The sequence below is a fragment of the Danio rerio genome, chromosome 22 (assembly GCF_049306965.1).
Source record: "Danio rerio strain Tuebingen ecotype United States chromosome 22, GRCz12tu, whole genome shotgun sequence".
In the NCBI taxonomy this organism is placed as follows: domain Eukaryota; kingdom Metazoa; phylum Chordata; class Actinopteri; order Cypriniformes; family Danionidae; genus Danio; species Danio rerio.
The window spans coordinates 40,732,123-40,749,182 of record NC_133197.1 but is presented as its reverse complement, the minus strand read 5'-3'; the positions used below and the strand labels follow the sequence as shown (position 1 = coordinate 40,749,182).

Sequence of the window (17,060 nt, the reverse complement as noted above, 5' to 3'; positions counted from 1 at the left end):
CACGAACGCTTCCAGTTCCTGCCACAGCGTACAATTATTAAAACGGCTCAATATATTATCATGATTAATTCATTGTCTTGATACAAGTCGTTTCAGGCTGCTACCTGCTAGAAGCAGCGTGTTATCCAGTGCTGAGGGTTTTAAAAGGTGATGTTTCAATCCTCTTATCTTAAGCTCACCATCAGGAACCCACATGTTAACTAACCCAGGATCAGTGTGTAAAACCAGAGCGACAGTACAATGTAGACACTCCTTCCCTTTCCTAAGCACATTCGTTAAACACAAACCAGTCCCACTTTTAAGGGGGGTTATGAAACTAAGCTTAACTGTGCCATAAATACATTAGAGATGGCAAAAGTACACACATCCTTTACTCGAGGAGAAGTACAGATACTCATGCTTAAAGCCACTCTGGTAAAAGTTGAAGTACTGACTGCACTTTTGTACTTAAGTCAAAGTAATGTAGGACGGCCTGAAATATGTACGCAAGTAAGCAGTATATATTACTCTTCCTGTTTTAGTTTCGTGTTGGTACCTACATTACAAACATTACAGTGTGAAACACTTTGACGCAGCTCGAGACAAATGTACATTTTGGAAAACATTTTTACCTGTCGTATTACACAATGACTTAGGATCATTGTGGAAACGTAGCCCCGCGGACGTTTCTGCCGACCGCGAAACACGTCCTGGGAGGTACGTATTTTTGCAGTTTTTGTTTTCGCGACTCTGCGAGAGGCCGCTGTGCCGCTCTTTTTCACGTCTCGAACGCCTTACGGGAGCGCGCACCGTTTGCATCTGCGTTGTTCTCACCCAAAAAGCCGCCGGAGGCCGCTGTTGAGCGACTGTCTGTCCGACTGGCCGAATGACTGAACGATCGACTGGGCGGCCGACCCAGCCGTCCTCCTCCTCCTTCCCTAAACCCAAGTGACGATTTACAAAAGCCGTCCAGAAAAAGAAAAGCAAAAGCCCTCGTCCAATTTTGACCGGATTTCGCTGCATTCTCGCCTCGTCACGAACTCGTTCGCTTTTCGATTTTGTTTTTAATCTTACCTGCTTTCTGGAACCGCTCTTCCCCGGAAGCGAACCTGGTCGTTGCCGTGGGTGGCTCCTCCTCCTCCAGACCTCCGCTCCGCCGACGTAACACCACGAGCTAAGCAGACAAACTGGTTGCGGCGGGAAAGCCCTCTACACGGAGGTGAGTGAGCCGTCAGTCACAGCCGGCGAGCGCGAAGAAGAGGAGCGGCGTCACACCGCCCCATAGCGTTCGCTCGAAAAAACCAAATGCGGCCATACGTTCCTCCGGCCACGTAAAACGCGGTCTCCAGAAACGTCCTGCGCTTTCAGAATGAGCTTGGATTGATTTTTTTTTTACCAAGGACGAAACAAATGTACATTTTAAAAAAAATATATACAAGACGTAAAACACTTACCAGTCCCCAAACAAATTTACAATAACAGATTCTTTCCGGAACGAGATTTAAAACAGTAAGGAGTAGAAAGTACAGGTATTTGTGTGAAAATGTGAGGAGGAAAAGTAAAAAGTTGTAAATAAGTAGTGGAGTAAAGTTGTCAGACCCTTGTGTTTTCATCATGTGACCTTCATCATGTGCTCCTTTGTTCTGTTTCACACCGTTTCATTTTGTTTATCAGTTCCACCTGTGTTCCCCCCCTGTGTATCATCAGTGTCATTGGCCCATTCCCAATTCTACCCATTAGCCCAGGGGTGTCCAAACTCTGTCCAGGAGGGTCGGTGTCCTGCAGATTTTAGCTCCAGCTTGCCTCAACACACCTGCAAGGATGTTTCTAGAAAGCCTAGTAAGAGCTTGATTAGCTAGCCCATGTGTGTCTGATTGGGGTTGGAACTAAACTTTGCAGGACACCGGCCCTCCAGGACTGAGTTTGGACATGCCTGCCTTAGCCCTTCCCTGTGGGTGAATAACCCATCATACGAAGATCTTTCAGGAGCACACTCGAAACCAAGGGGTAAACTTGCGTCAAACGCGCAAAACGTTCAATCCGCGCCATTCGCACCACACCTTTCACACAATTCGCATCACTCACGCCATACGCACGTATCACGCCGCAGGATGTGTATTCGCCCCTTTGCCTTGACTTAAGATGTAAATCACTCGCGCAAACACTCGTTATCAAGACGATTCATTCAAACCACTATAAGTCGACTCTTTTTTTAGATGAATCAATCGTTTTAAACACTGTCCACCTTCAGATTGAAGCCTCAGCTGGATATTTCACTTCACTCAGAGCTGTGTTTCACACTGTATGTTAGGTCATTCTCAAAAACCCATAATAGGGGCTCTTTAAGTGTAGTAGCATAGTATTTGTATTATTTCTCATCTCTGATGGTTGATACTGTAGGCAGAGGTGGATCAGTGCAGGTATAACTCTCGCTGCAGTGGATCTTTAAATTGAGTGTTTAAAAGGCACAAACCGGTCTTGATTATCATGTAAACACGCCTCAAGGCTCTGATTGACATTTAATGGCGTTTTCTCTCTACAGCAACCCAATTTCAAGCAGAAGTTTGTGGCTCTCCTGAAGAGATTCAAAGTGTCTGATGAGGTGAGTTTGCTTGTTTATGTCTTAAATGTGGTTTGCTTACTCACTGAAGCTAAGCAGGGCTGAGCCTGGTCAGTGTCTGCATGGGAGAGCACATGGGAACACTAGGTTGCTGTTGGATGTGGTGTTAGAGAGGCCAGCAGGGGGCGCTCAACCTGTGGTCTGTGTGAGTCCTAATGCTTTTGGATGAGATGTTAAATCGAGGTCCTGACTCTCTGTGCTCATTAATAACCCCATGGCAATTCTGGTAAAGAGTGGAGGTGTAACCCTGGTTGAGTCCCTCCATCGGCCCTGAACTTTACCGTAAAAAAATAAGTAGAAACGTAAAATAAATTTCTACATTTTAAGTTAAAATTCCAACAACCACAGCTGCTTTTTACCGGTGAAATGTTACCATGAAAAATATAGTAGGAACTTATAATAAATGTCGACATGTTAAGGTGTAATTTCGACAAACACAGCTGCCATTAATTTTTAACATCAAAATTTTACTGTAAAAATACTGTAGAAATCTAAAATCAATTTCTACAATTTATGGTAAACTTCTGACAACCTCGGCTACTGTGTTTTACTCTGAGTTTTACCATGAAAAACTGTAGTAATGTAAAATAAATGTCTACATTTTACTGTAAAAATCCAACAAGCACAGTTACTGTTTTTACTGTTGGACTTAACGTTAAAATTACAGTGGGAACGTAAAATAAATTTCAACATTTTACAGTAAAAATCCGAAAACACAACTTCCAGTTTTTACCATCGAAATTGTATTGTAAAGAAAACAGTGGGAGCGTAAAATAAATGTCTACATTTTATAGCAAAATTCCGTCAACCACAGCTGCCATTTTTACAGTAAAATAGATCACTACATTTCACTGTAAAAATCCAACAAGCACAGCTGCTGTTTTTTACTGTTGGAATTATAACATTAAAAAATACAGTAGGAACTTAAAATAAATGTCTACATTTTATGGTAAACTCTGACAACCGCAGCTAACCTTTTGCTTTTACTCTCAAAATTTTACCGTAAAAAATAAAGCAGGAACATAAAATAAATGTCTACATTTTAAGGTATAATTTTGACAAACACAGCCGCCGTTAATTTTTTTGCATAAAAAATGTACTGTAAAAATATTGTAGAAATCTAAAATCAATTTCTACATTTTATGGTAAACTTCTGACAGCCACGGCTATTGTGTTTTACTCTCTGATTTTTACCATGAAAAATAAAGCACGAACATAAAATTAATTTCTACATTTTAAGTTAAAATTCCAACAACCACAGCTGCTTTTTACCAGTGAAATGTTACCATGAAAAATATAGTAGGAACTTATAATAAATGTCGACATGTTAAGGTATAATTTCGACAAACACAGCTGCCATTAATTTTTAGCATCAAAACTTTACTGTAAAAATACTGTAGAAATCTAAAATCAATTTCTACATTTTATGGTAAACTTCTGACAACCACAGCTACTGTTTTACTGTCCGTGAAAAAACAGTAGTAATGTAAAATAAATGTCCACATTTTACTGTAAAAATCCCTCAAGCACAGTTGCTGTATTTTTTATTGTCGGAATTATAACGTTAAAAAATACAGTAGGAATGTAAAATAAATGTCTACATTTTACAGTACATTTTCGACGACCACTGCTACTGTTTTTTTACCATCGATATTGCATTGTAAATACATACAATAAGAGTCTAAAATCAACGTATACACTTTAAGATATTCAGGGAAAGTTAATTATTATGCGGTATATGCCCAAGCATGCTAATAGGACTTTTAATTTGCCAGTAACCTGGGTTAAGCCCTTCCGGTGAACTGTATGTCAATGCAAAATCTGCGCATTTAAGGTCTGTTTTCTTTATAAATCAGTGATCTCCACTGGCTAGGGTTAGGGTTAGATATCTGATGTAAAGTGGGTGTCAGATTGTACAAGAAGCACTGCATTACATTACATTTCCCCCGCCATGTCTTCATAATATGAGCATTTATTTTACTCCAGTATATTCAATGGAGCTTCTGCGCTAGCCTGCTGATTGTGACGGGCGTGTGCGAGTAAATGGGTTTTTGTCTTGTTTTACGCTTGAGCAGCTTAATGAATGCCAAAGTCTGTTTAATTGATTGTATTTCAATAACATTACAACATCGATGCTGTAAAAGGAACCGTATAAAATGGAAAAAACTCACAATAACAGCTCACCGGAGGTTTATCAGTATGGGAAGAACACTAGCTCAGCATATTCCCTATTCACTTATTATTCGCTCAATCACTGTATATATTCGGGTAGCGTACTGTTAGCCAGGTTATGCATTCTTACTGTAGAATTTTTACATTGTAGAGAAATCTTGGCCTGAACTTCTGCTTTACTTTGCGCTCCTGTGCTTTGTAATCACCGAATGATCTCAGCCATGAAATTCAGCCTTTATAAAAGCAGCTCTGGGACTCGGCACTGATTGATCGGCTGCTGAAGTGTGAGCGTAGTTTTGATTTGCAGCGTGAGATCTGCTCTTCTGAGAGGACACACGAGTTACTGCGGGTCAGACTGGCTTCTCTAGCCGGCGGGCCAGATTTAAAGAGCTTTACGCTCTCATTGTTAGAGGCTAAGCTTGTTAGTTGGTAGCCATTTGACTCTGATTTCCCTTAGCCCACATTCCCTCATCCAAACCCCACAGGAAATGATGCGGATTTGTTTCCAGCGACTTCCGGATTGAGGGTGATGACACAGTTGGGTTGCGTTGGCAGGCTGCTACATTGAGTAACTTACTTACTTAACATGAGCTTTTCAATGCAGTGTACTCCTAAAAATAGAGCCCTAAAGAGGGTTTTTACAGCGCTGTTATAGAAGGATTGTTTTGAGTTCCCTAAAGATGCTTTCAGTCCACAGATCTTTAAAGAACCATTGACTGCACAGATGATTCTCATTCATTCATTTCCCTTCAGCTTAGTCCCTTTATTCATCAGGCGTCACAACAGCAGAATGAACCGCCAACTATTCCAGCATGTTTTACACCGCTGCAACCCAGTACTGGGATACACACTCAATCACACACACACACTCATACACTACAGCCAATTTAGTTGATCAGTTCCCCTATAGCGCAAGTGTTTGGACCTTGAGGGAAACCGGAGTACCTGGAGAAAACCCACACCAACAAGGGGAGAACATGCAAACTCCACACAGAAACGTATTTCCTATGATATACAAATCTCAAATTGCTTTTGACCTCAATCTGGAAACAAACCACCCAGATGGCTGTCGATATCTGCAGAGTGTTAGATGCGGGATTTGAATGGCGGTGGTAGCAATATTATTTAATAATAATAATAATAATTAAACTCCCAGAAATTCTAAAATAAATGTTGGCAGGTATGGATTAGGGCAGGGGTTCCCAAACTTTTCAGCCTGCAACCACAAAATAACAATCCCAGTGACTTGTGACCGCCATTGTTTTCGGACATGCTTGTAAACATACATTTGTTGTGCACAAAAGCTCACACACTAATATAACTAGAGCCAGACAGAATCTGCAGATTTTATTCTTTTTTTGCTTTTTTTGCACAGAATTTTGTCATTTAAAAAATCTGCTGATTTATGCAGAATTATTTTGGGAGAATCAAAACTAAAAATTATTATATGAAATAAAAAGTAATAGATTTTTAACTTTTATTTGATGTTTAAAGTGCAAATCCAATAGATCCACTTAATTGGTGAACAAAGCAAGTATTTTATAATTTATATTTACTAAAAGAAAGTATTACCATATAAACTGTATTTAAATAAATCCAATGAATATTTTCATATTAATTAGTAATATTACTGAAATCAATTTAAAAAGTGAATAAATATAAATTTACACACATTTACACTAAATAAACAAACTTAATGATTGGCTAAAAGTCTGTGGAAATATGCAGAGTACTGTGCGCGCAGGTTCCGTGTGCACCTACCAATTGGCCACGAGCATACTGACCACCAGCATTGAGCTAGTTACTGAAAAATAGTAACTAGTTATAGCTACTAGTTACTTCATTCAAAAAGTAACGGAAATACTTTATCGATTACTTTAGGTAACTCAAGTACTTTATTGATTACTTTAGGTAACTCAGTTACTTTATCGATTACTTTAGTAACTCAGTTACTTTATCGATTACTTTAGTAACTCAGTTACTTTATCGATTACTTTAGGTAACTCAGTTACTTTATCGATTACTTTAGTAACTCAAATACTTCATCGATTACTTTAGTTAACTTAGTTACTTTATCGATTACTTTAGGTAACTCAGTTTATCGATTACTTTAGTAACTCAATTACTTTATCGATTACTTTAAGTAACTTAATTACTTCATTGATTTAAGTAACTCAGTTATTTCATCGATTACTTTAAGTAACTCAGTTACTTTATTGATTACTTTAGTAACTCAGTTACTTTATCGATTACTTTAGGTAACTCAGTTACTTTATCGATTACTTTAGTAACTCAGTTACTTTATCGATTACTTTAGGTAACTCAGTTACTTTATCGATTACTTTAGTAACTCAGTTACTTCATCGATTACTTTAATAACTCAGTTACTTCATCGATTACTTTAGTTAACTCAGTTACTTCATCGATTACTTTAGTTAACTCAGTTACTTCATCGATTACTTTAGTAACTCAGTTACTTTATCGATTACTTTAGGTAACTCAGTTACTTTATCGATTACTTTAGGTAACTCAGTTACTTTATCGATTACTTTAGTAACTCAGTTACTTCATCGATTACTTTAGGTAACTCAGTTACTTCATCGATTACTTTAGTTAACTCAGTTACTTCATCGATTACTTTAGTAACTCAGTTACTTTATCGATTACTTTAGGTAACTCAGTTACTTTATCGATTACTTTAGTAACTCAGTTACTTTATCGATTACTTTAGGTAACTCAGTTACTTTATCGATTACTTTAGTAACTCAGTTACTTCATCGATTACTTTAATAACTCAGTTACTTCATCGATTACTTTAGTTAACTCAGTTACTTCATCGATTACTTTAGTTAACTCAGTTATTTCATCGATTACTTTAAGTAACTCAGTTACTTTATTGATTACTTTAGTAACTCAGTTACTTTATCGATTACTTTAGTAACTCAGTTACTTCATCGATTACTTTAGTAACTCAGTTACTTCATCGATTACTTTAGTTAACTCAGTTACTTCATCGATTACTTTAGTTAACTCAGGTTTGCTTTTTGCCACCTATTGGCATAACTATGTATTTGCTACAGGCTTGTTAATTGCTGATTTTACTTTTACTGTAACAGGTCTTGGACTCGGATCCGGTGGATCAGACACAGGAGGTGGAAGATCTGGATCTTCTGTACGACAGTCTGGAGGTTTATAACCAGAGCGACAGCGGCCCAGAGATGGAGGACAACGAGAGTCTCCTCAGCACCCCAAAACCCAAACTCAAGTACGTTCAGTCATGCTACACGCTAAAAAAGCGACAACTCCCATACTTTTATTTCAGACACAGACCTTATATATACACTCACCGGCCACTTTATTAGGTACACCTTACTAGTACCAGTCTGAGATGATTGGCGCTCTGTGATGCCAATCTCCCGTTCCACCACATCCCAAAGCTGCTCTATTGGATTGAGCTCTGGTGACTGTGGAGGCCATTTGAGTACAGTGAACTCATCGTCATGTTCAGCAGTCTGAGATGATTGAGCTTTATGACATGCTGCGTTATCCTGCTGGAAGTAGCCATCAGAAGATGGAGACACTGTGCTCATAAAGGGATGGACATGGTCAGCAGCAATACTCAGGTTGGTACTGTTGGCTGTGGTGCTAATGGACCCAAAGTGTGCCAAGAAAATCTCCCCCACACCATTACACCAGCACCAGCACTGCACCTTTTGCTGATTTGGGCTGTTGGATAACAAGTTTTGTCTTTGTTCCTGAAGTTATTCCCAGTGCATTGTTGGTTTTACTAGTCGTTCCTGCTTCTGGATTCTCTTATTAAAGTCACTGAAACATTTTTATTTTGACAAGGCCTACATTTTTGGTCGCGACAAATGACTGTTCTGCAGGAGAATGTGTTTGAGTAGGGGCTGCAGAGCGTAATGCATCAACTCAGGAGATACATGAGTGAACATGGCCAGCGCTTTCATTGACGTTCAGTGAAAATCAAGGACTTCCAGTTGCTTTGTCTCTGCAGATGTGCTGCCAGTGTAGACAGCACTTAAAGAACACGACTGGTGCTGTGTTTCTGACCAGCGTCTGGCTTTCAGCCTGTTTTTATATTGTACGTTTGTGTGTGTGTGTGTGTGTGTGTGTTTGTGTGTGTGTATGTGTGTGTGTGTGTGTGTGTTTTCTTCTCAAGGCCGTTCTTTGAGGGAATGTCTCACTCCAGCTCACAGACGGAGATCGGCAGTCTGCACAGTCAGAAGAGCCAGCCGAGAGACACGCCGGCTGCTGTATGTACAACACACACACACACACACACACACACACACACAATAATGGCAGGATTGTCATTTTTGTGTGAACTGACCCTTTGTAGCATGATATAGTGTTTGTAAGTACATCAGATCGAGTGTTTGTAAGGGTTGCAAAACTAAAATTGCTGATCTTTGTTTGTGTGTGTGTGTGTGTGTGTGTGTGTGTGTGTGTGTATGCCTGCAGTGTGGTGATCTGTTAACAGTGGATAAGAACAGAGCAGTATCAAGCCGATATCCAGACGACTCTACAGTGGTGGACTCCACAGCAGCGGTCAGTCTCACACACACACACACAAACACACACACACACACACACACATGCATCGGAACACAAACACACATTAGCACACACACATTTACACATGCATCAGCACACACACATACACACACATGTATCAGCACAAACACACATACGCACACACACACGCACATATCAGCACACACACATAAGCAGACACATACTAACACAAACATACGAGTTAGCACACACAGACACACACACACACACACACACACACACATGTATCAGAACACGCAAACACACACACACACATGCATCAGCACACACACATACACACACAACACATCAGCACACACATACACGCATCAGTACACATGTGAAAAAGTGTGTGTGTGTGTGTGTGTCTGTCTGAGAGAGAGTGTGTGTAAGAGACAGAGAGAGTGTGTGTTTATGTGCTAATGTCTGTGAGAGAGAAAAGGAGTGTGTGCTAATGTGTGTGTGCTGATGCATGTGTGTGCAGGAGCTGCTGGAGGACGAGGCGGGCAGTGGTGTGGCAGTGTGTGACAGCAACATGAGCTGGGACACAAACACAGAGAAGACAGTAGGAGCGCTCGGAAAACTCTGCAAAGCTGAGTCTCAGACACACATGTCACCCAGGTAACACACACACAAACACATATACACTCACTCAGACACACACGTCACCCAGTTAAAACACACACACACACACACCTGTCTGATTGACTTGATTTCACAGCCTCTCTGTATCGTCTGTGTTCTGTCTAACATGACTCTGGTTCCCCTTCATGGGAACACATCAGACAGACACATCAGGTGTGTGACAGGTTAAGCTGCTGTGGCATTTTCCATACCCTCTCCCAGTGTCTTCCAGACACACATCAGAGTTCCCACGAAGGGAAATGTCTCGGTTACTAATGGAACCCTCGTTCCTCAAATAGGGAACGGAGACGTGTGTCTCTGATGCCACAGCAGCTGAGTCTCCAGTTGTTAGCTAAGTGTTCGGCTCTTCAGCAGGCAAAAATCTAAAGGCTCGCTCTGCATGCACCAGCTGTATACTGGACTAATGATTAATCACTGGCACCTGCAGAGCCCAGCTCTGCCCACTCATTGGCATTCATTGGCCAGTTTTCAGACTCTTCAGTGTGATTGGTCGACTAAAGTTCTCCCAAAGTGTCTACCAGACACACGTCGGAGTTCCCAATTCAAGGAACGAGGGTTACGTTAGTAACCAAGACGTTTTTTATAGTGCTGTATTTTGACCCAGTATTTGACACCATCACTGGGTAACAGCGAGTCAGCGTTTATTACAGTGAGTGATGTGTGAAGCGTTTTAAGAGAGTTTATGTTGTGAAAGCCCACAGGACAGAAAGTGCTGAGCTGAAGAAGCCCCATCTGTGTGTGTGTGTGTGTGTGTGTGTGTGTGTGTGTCTGTGTGTGTTGGCTAATGAGCTCATTAAGACTCGTCAGGCTGGAACGCATCAATGATTCGCCTCTTTTAGCTTGTTTCTGCAGCGCCTCGGGACACAAAAAAGACGCCACACACATTATGATGCACAGTCTGCTCGATTAATGCGCTTCAGACCGAAGAAACAATGGAAACAAGTCGAGCTTTATTATCAAGTGTGGACACAGTGGAACCAAATGTCATGTTTCGGAGGACTACAGTGCTTAACGCTTAATAAACATCATCATGAATATACACACTATAGGTAACTAGCATACTGTTGTGCTAATCTAGCTATACTAACGATATACACTCACTGGCCACTTTATTAGGTACATTTTACTAGTCCTGAGTTGGACCACCTTTTGGCTTCAGAAGTGCCTAAATCCTTTGTGGCGTAGATTCAACAAGCTACTGGAAATATTCCTCAGAGATTTCGGCTGCACATCCATGATGCCAATCTCCCGTTCCACCTTATCCCAAAGCTGCTCTATTGGATTGAGCTCTGGTGACTGTGGAGGCCATTTGAGTACAGTGAACTCATCGTCATGTTCATCAGTCTGAGATGATTGAGCTTTATGACATGCTGCGTTATCCTGCTGGAAGTAGCCATCAGAAGATGGAGACACTGTGCTCATAAAGGGATGGACATGGTCAGCAGCAATACTCAGGTAGGCTGTGGCGTTGATGCTCAATTGGTACTAATGGACCCAAAGAAAATCTCCCCCACACCATTACACCACCACCACCAGCCTGAACCGCTGATACAAGGCAGGATGATCCATGCTTTCATGTTGTTGAGGCCAAATTCTGACCCAAGTATGCGACAGCAGAAATGGAGACTCAAGGTTGGCCGTGTTGTGTGTTCAGAGATGCTCTTCTGCAGAGCTCGCTTGTAACGAGTGCTTATTTGAGTTACTGTTGCCTTTCTATCAGCTGGAACCAGTCTGGCCATTCTCCTCTGACCTCTGGCCTCATCAACAAGGCATTTGCGCACACAGAACTGCCGCTCACTGGATATTTCCTCTTTGTCGGAGCATTCTCTGTAAACCCTAGAGATGGTTGTGTGTGAAAATCCCAGTAGATCAGCAGTTTCTGAAATACTCAGAGCAGCCCGTCTGGCAGCAACAACCATGCCACGTTCAAAGTCTCTTAAATCCCCTTTCTTCCCCATTCTGATGCTCGCTCTGAACTGCAGCAGATCGTCTTGACCATGTCTACATGCTGAAATGCATTGAGTTGAGTCCTTATAAGATGGAGTTTAACTAAAGCGCCTGGTGCATATGAAGAGAAGAGTGTTTCTACAGTTGGTTTGTCAAGCCCACTTACCTGTGTGAGGCACACTCTGAAGAGCACAGTGCTTTTATAGAGATATGGAGGGATTGTAGGAAAGTGCCTGGTGGCAGATGTGCAGAACTGCATATTATTACAAACCTTTACCGTTAAAATACAAATCATCTATCATCATCTCAAATATATGTTCCATAAGAAGACAGGGTCTATTTTGACCATATTTGGAAGGGTTGTGAATATTAATGAGCTCTGATCAGACACACATACACACACAAAGATAGTTTAACAAATAGAGCAGATGAAGGCCGGCACAGGGGTTAGCTCTGGCCTCACAGCAAGAAGGTCACTGGTTCGAGTCCCAGCTGGGTCAGTTGGCATTTCTGTGTGGAGTTTGCATGTTCTCCCCGTGTTAACGTGGGTTTCCTTCAGGTGCTCCGGTTTCCCCAATAGTCCAAACATGCGCTATAGGGGAATTGACTAAATTGGCTGTAGTGTATGGGTGTGTGAATGTTAGAGTGTATGGGGGTTTCCCAGTACAGGGTTGTGGCTAGAAGGGCATCCGCTGTGTAAAACAAATGCTGGATAAGTTTGCGGTTCATTCCCTTGTGGTGACCTCTGATGAATAAGCTGATTGCTGATGAAATACAGGGAAAAATGAATAGATGTGAGCTGCAGGATGTGTTGTGCATTGCTAATCAGTGTTTGTCCTTGCTGTGTGTGCAGTAAAGCGGACAGTAAACTGCAGAGGCGTCCTCGCAGCACATCCATGAAGGACCGGCAGAACTCCAAAGCTCAGAGCGACCGCACCAGCAGCATCGAGAGCGAGACCTCGCCAGACTCACGGCTCATCACGCAGGTTTGTGTAAGTGTGTGATCCCGGGAGAAGCAGATGCTGAGAGAAGCACACACACACACACGTTTCCCAATCTGACGCCGTCTCTGTCTGTCACAGGTGCCTAGGAAATCAGTGTACGATCAGCTCAACCAGATCCTGAACTCGGACGAACATCTGCCCGAAAACATCATCCTGATTAACACTACAGACTGGCAGGGGCAGGTGATTGGATATTCAGACGTTTATTTTTGTTAATAAATATACTTAATAACTAAAGATGTAAAATAAGTCTCTGATGTCCCTAGAGAGAGAGAGTGTGTGTGTGTGTGTGTGTGTGTGTGTGTGTGTGTGTGTGTGTGTGTGTGTGTGTGTGTGTGTGTGTGTGTGTTTCAGCTCATAATACCCTACAGATAGTGTTTATAATACTGTTTATAACTCTCTGCAGCTCTTAAGCCCTGGTCAGATCACACGATTTTGTCTTAAATAGTGTTTTTAGCAGAGTGGGACACATATATGACTGTCAACAGCTCAAAACATGTGTTTTGGTGTTTCGTAACCCTTTTAACTACTTTAAAAATATTCAAGTGTTTTAAGCAGTTTTATCTGACAGACTGGCACAAATGTGCAGACATCTCCATTCTCACATTGAGTTTCTGAGTTCTCTCATCCTTCCAACTGAGTTTGTTCTGCTGAGGTAATCTGGACACACTTTAAGTGCTGCAAATACATTGTTAAAGCCTGTGTTGCTTATTCAAATTACTTGATTAAACTAATTCAATTTAAACTGACCGGAGCAATGGATGATTTTGTCATTAATAGTGAAAACAGTTTAATATAGTTTTCACTTTTCTAGATAAACCAGTTCGTGCTTTGGCGCTGAAGCATAAAGTAGACTGGTTTTGAAGCTTGTCACCTCAGATGTTATTCTTTATTCTTGTTTATTTAGTTGATAACTGACCAACAAAAAATACATTGACATTAAGATACAAATTATACCAAAAGAAATTCATTAAAAAAATACAAATTACAAGAAAAAAGAAAAACAAGGAAAATATACAACAAAAAAAATTCTACGAAAAATATATAAAATATTTTTTTTCAAGAGAAATATACAAAAAAAAATTTCAAGAAAAATATACAAAAAATTTATACGAAAAATATACAAAATATTTTTTCCAAGAAAAATATATATATAAAACAATTCCATGACAAATATACAAAAAAAGTTTTTTTACAAGAAAAATATACAAAAAAGTTTTTACAAGAAAAATATACAAAAAAAAAAATCAAGAAAGATCTAAAAGAAAAAAACATGTTTTACAAGGAAAATATACAAAAAAAAATTTTGTTCGTCCTTCACTCGTCTACTTGTTTAATTTTAGTGGGAAATAGGAATTTCATTTTCCCAGAGATGGGTTGCGGCTGGAAGGGCATCCTCTGCGTAAAAACTTGCTGGATAAGTTGGCGGTTCATTCCGCTGGGGCGACCCCGGATTAATAAAGGGACTAAGCCGACAAGAAAATGAACGAATGAATAAGAATTTAATCAATGCTCTGCTGTAATTGTTGTATCACAAACCTCTGTTATAGATTTACAAATTTTTAAATATTTGTCATTATTTTGTCTTGAGCATCTGATCTTTCTTCTGATGTGCTTTCATTTTCTCTGTCTCACTCGCTGCAAGTTCATGCGAGGGGGTGTTTATTAAGCAACCCTGGCTGGAAAATATACATTTCCATCTAAAAGAAAATATACTAATATTAAAAACTAAATATATTATTCTTCTGTTGGCTAAAAAAATGTGAACATGTGGGCTATTTTATGCAAAATAAATGTTATGAAATTTTATCTTCAATTTGGAAGAAATGCCGTCCATCAGAACTTTACTGAATAAAACTATTACTCAAAACTATTAATGGTACTGTAAAATAAAAGAAAGTCTGGAGAAAGCCTTATTTGTTTTATTTCGTCTAGAGTAAAAGCTGTTTTTAATTGTTTTAAACTAATTTTAAGGTCAATATTATTGCATTACCCCCCTTAAGAAATATTTGTTTTGGATTGTTTACAGAACAAACCACTGTTATACAATGACTAGCCTAATTACCCTAGTGAAGCCTTTAAATGTGACTTTAAGCTGTATAGAAGTGTCTTGAAGAATATCTAGTCTAATATTATTTACTGTCATCATGACAAAGAGGAAATAAATCAGTTATTAGAGATGAGTTATTAACACTGTTATGATCAGACATGTGTTTATTTGTGTGAGAGTTCACTGTTTAAAACAGCACATTGTTCTAATAGGGGCCGTTATGAAGCTGACGCATTACCCTGAGTGCTCTTCTCACTGGTTCTGCTTGTTTTGATGTGGAGGCTCTGGTTTCCTGCAGCAGTTCTTTTATTCACACTCTTCGTGTCTCCTCTGTTGGTGTTTCAGTATCTGAATGAGCTTCTGCAGGAGCACAAGCAGCCCATCGTGTCCACAGTTTCCCCCGCAGACGTCCAGGCCGCCTTCAACACCATCGTCACCAGGATCCAGAGATTGTAAGAACCATTGAACACATAAACTACACAGTAACAATGCTACAGCTCACTGTTAGCTGTAATGGGCTATACGGTACATACCTTCCCTTATAAAAAGTAAACGCAAAGTCCATTTTATGAAGTAAACTTAAATCATGTAAGCATTTTGTGTGGGCCTAGCATTAAGTAATAATTAACAGTTTTTCTGAATTAATTTGTGTGTGTGTGTGTGTGTGTGTGTGTGTGTGTGTGTGTGTGTGTGTGTGTGTGTGTGTGCGTGTGTGTGTGTGTGTGTCAGCTGTAACTGTAACGCTCAGACTCCTCCCACCATGAAAGTGTCCGTGGCTGGAGATCAGAGTTACCTGAGTTCAGTCCTGCGCTGCTTCGTGGAGCAACTCGCCAACAAAACCCCCGACTGGCTCAACTACATCCGCTTCCTGCTCATCCCTGTCGGTAAATATCAGCCCGAGCAACACTATAAGTCAAAGCTGTAGATATACACATACACTGCACCAGTCAATGAACTGTACATCGTAACGCAGCTTGATTGATTGATCTTCAATTGTTTGTTAGTTTGTTTCTTTATTTTTTTTTTCAATTTTGTGTTAAAATTATTAATTGATTGATTTTTTTTTGTTAATTGATTGTTTTTTGTTTCTTTGATTGATTGATTGATTGATTGATTGTTTGTTTGTTTGTTTGTTTGTTTTATTGTTTGTTTGATTAAATGTTTAATTAATTTATTGTTTGTTTATTTGTTTGATACATTGTTTGTTTTGTTAAATTATGTTTGTTTGTTTGATTGATTGTTCATTTGTTTGATAGATTTTTTGTTTTTATTGATTGATTGATTGATTGATTGATTGATTGATTGATTGATTGATTGAGGATTAAATTGTCTGTTTATTTGTTCATTCCATTGTTTGTTTGTTGTGTTACCTGTATTTTTTTTTTGTTTAATTGATTGATTTTTTATTTATTTTATTTATTGATTGACTGATTGATTCGTTTTATTTGATTTCATTGATTGATTGATTAATACATTTTTGTTTTTTGTTTGTTTGTTTGTTTGTTTGTTTGTTTGGTTGGTTGGTTGTTTGGTTGGTTGGTTGTTTGGTGGGTTGGTTTGTTGTTTTATTGACTGTTTTTTTTGCTTTAGTTTGTTTGTTTTAGTTTTTTGTTTGGTTTGATTGATTGATCGATTATTTGATTGGTTGGTTAATTTTTCTGTTTGTTGTTGTTTTCGTTTGTTTTATTTTTGTATGTTTGGTTGGTTGGTTGTTTTTTGTTTGATTAATTGAGTGTTTATTTGATTGAGCGGTCATTTGGTTGATTGATTGATTTGATTTTTGGTTTGTTGGTTGTTTTATTGATTGATCGTGTTGTGTTTATTTGTTTGTTTGATTTAATTTTTTGTTTAATTGATTGTTTTATTATTTTATGAGTTTGATTGATTGTTTGATTGTTTGATTGATTGATTTTATCCTTTTGGTTGTTTGGTTGTTGGTTTGTTGTTTTATTGACTGGTTGTTTTGCTTTTGTTTGGTCGTTTTGGTTTTTTGTTTGGTTTGATTGATTGATGGATTATTTGATTGATTGATTGATTAATTGAGTTATTTTTTATTGATTGAGTTATT

At 39.3% G+C, this 17,060-nt stretch overlaps 1 protein-coding gene across 4 annotated transcripts in view; it reads left to right on the top strand.

Moving 5' to 3' along the window:
• si:ch211-126j24.1 overlaps positions 1-17,060 on the top strand; it is a 94,499-nt gene that overhangs the window by 54,515 nt on the left and 22,924 nt on the right. For 2 of the 4 annotated variants that reach the window (XM_009296536.5, XM_009296534.5), the window contains exons 8-16: positions 2,522-2,581; positions 7,888-8,036; positions 8,952-9,045; positions 9,254-9,340; positions 9,831-9,967; positions 12,792-12,924; positions 13,021-13,125; positions 15,338-15,444; positions 15,722-15,876. In XM_009296536.5, coding sequence (XP_009294811.2) covers positions 2,522-2,581; positions 7,888-8,036; positions 8,952-9,045; positions 9,254-9,340; positions 9,831-9,967; positions 12,792-12,924; positions 13,021-13,125; positions 15,338-15,444; positions 15,722-15,876 — 1,027 coding nt within the window. Of the gene's footprint in view, positions 1-2,521; positions 2,582-7,887; positions 8,037-8,951; positions 9,046-9,253; positions 9,341-9,830; positions 9,968-12,791; positions 12,931-13,020; positions 13,126-15,337; positions 15,445-15,721; positions 15,877-17,060 lie in introns of all 4 variants that reach the window. The other 2 variants (XM_009296535.5, XM_009296533.5) reach the window with 1 other exon arrangement.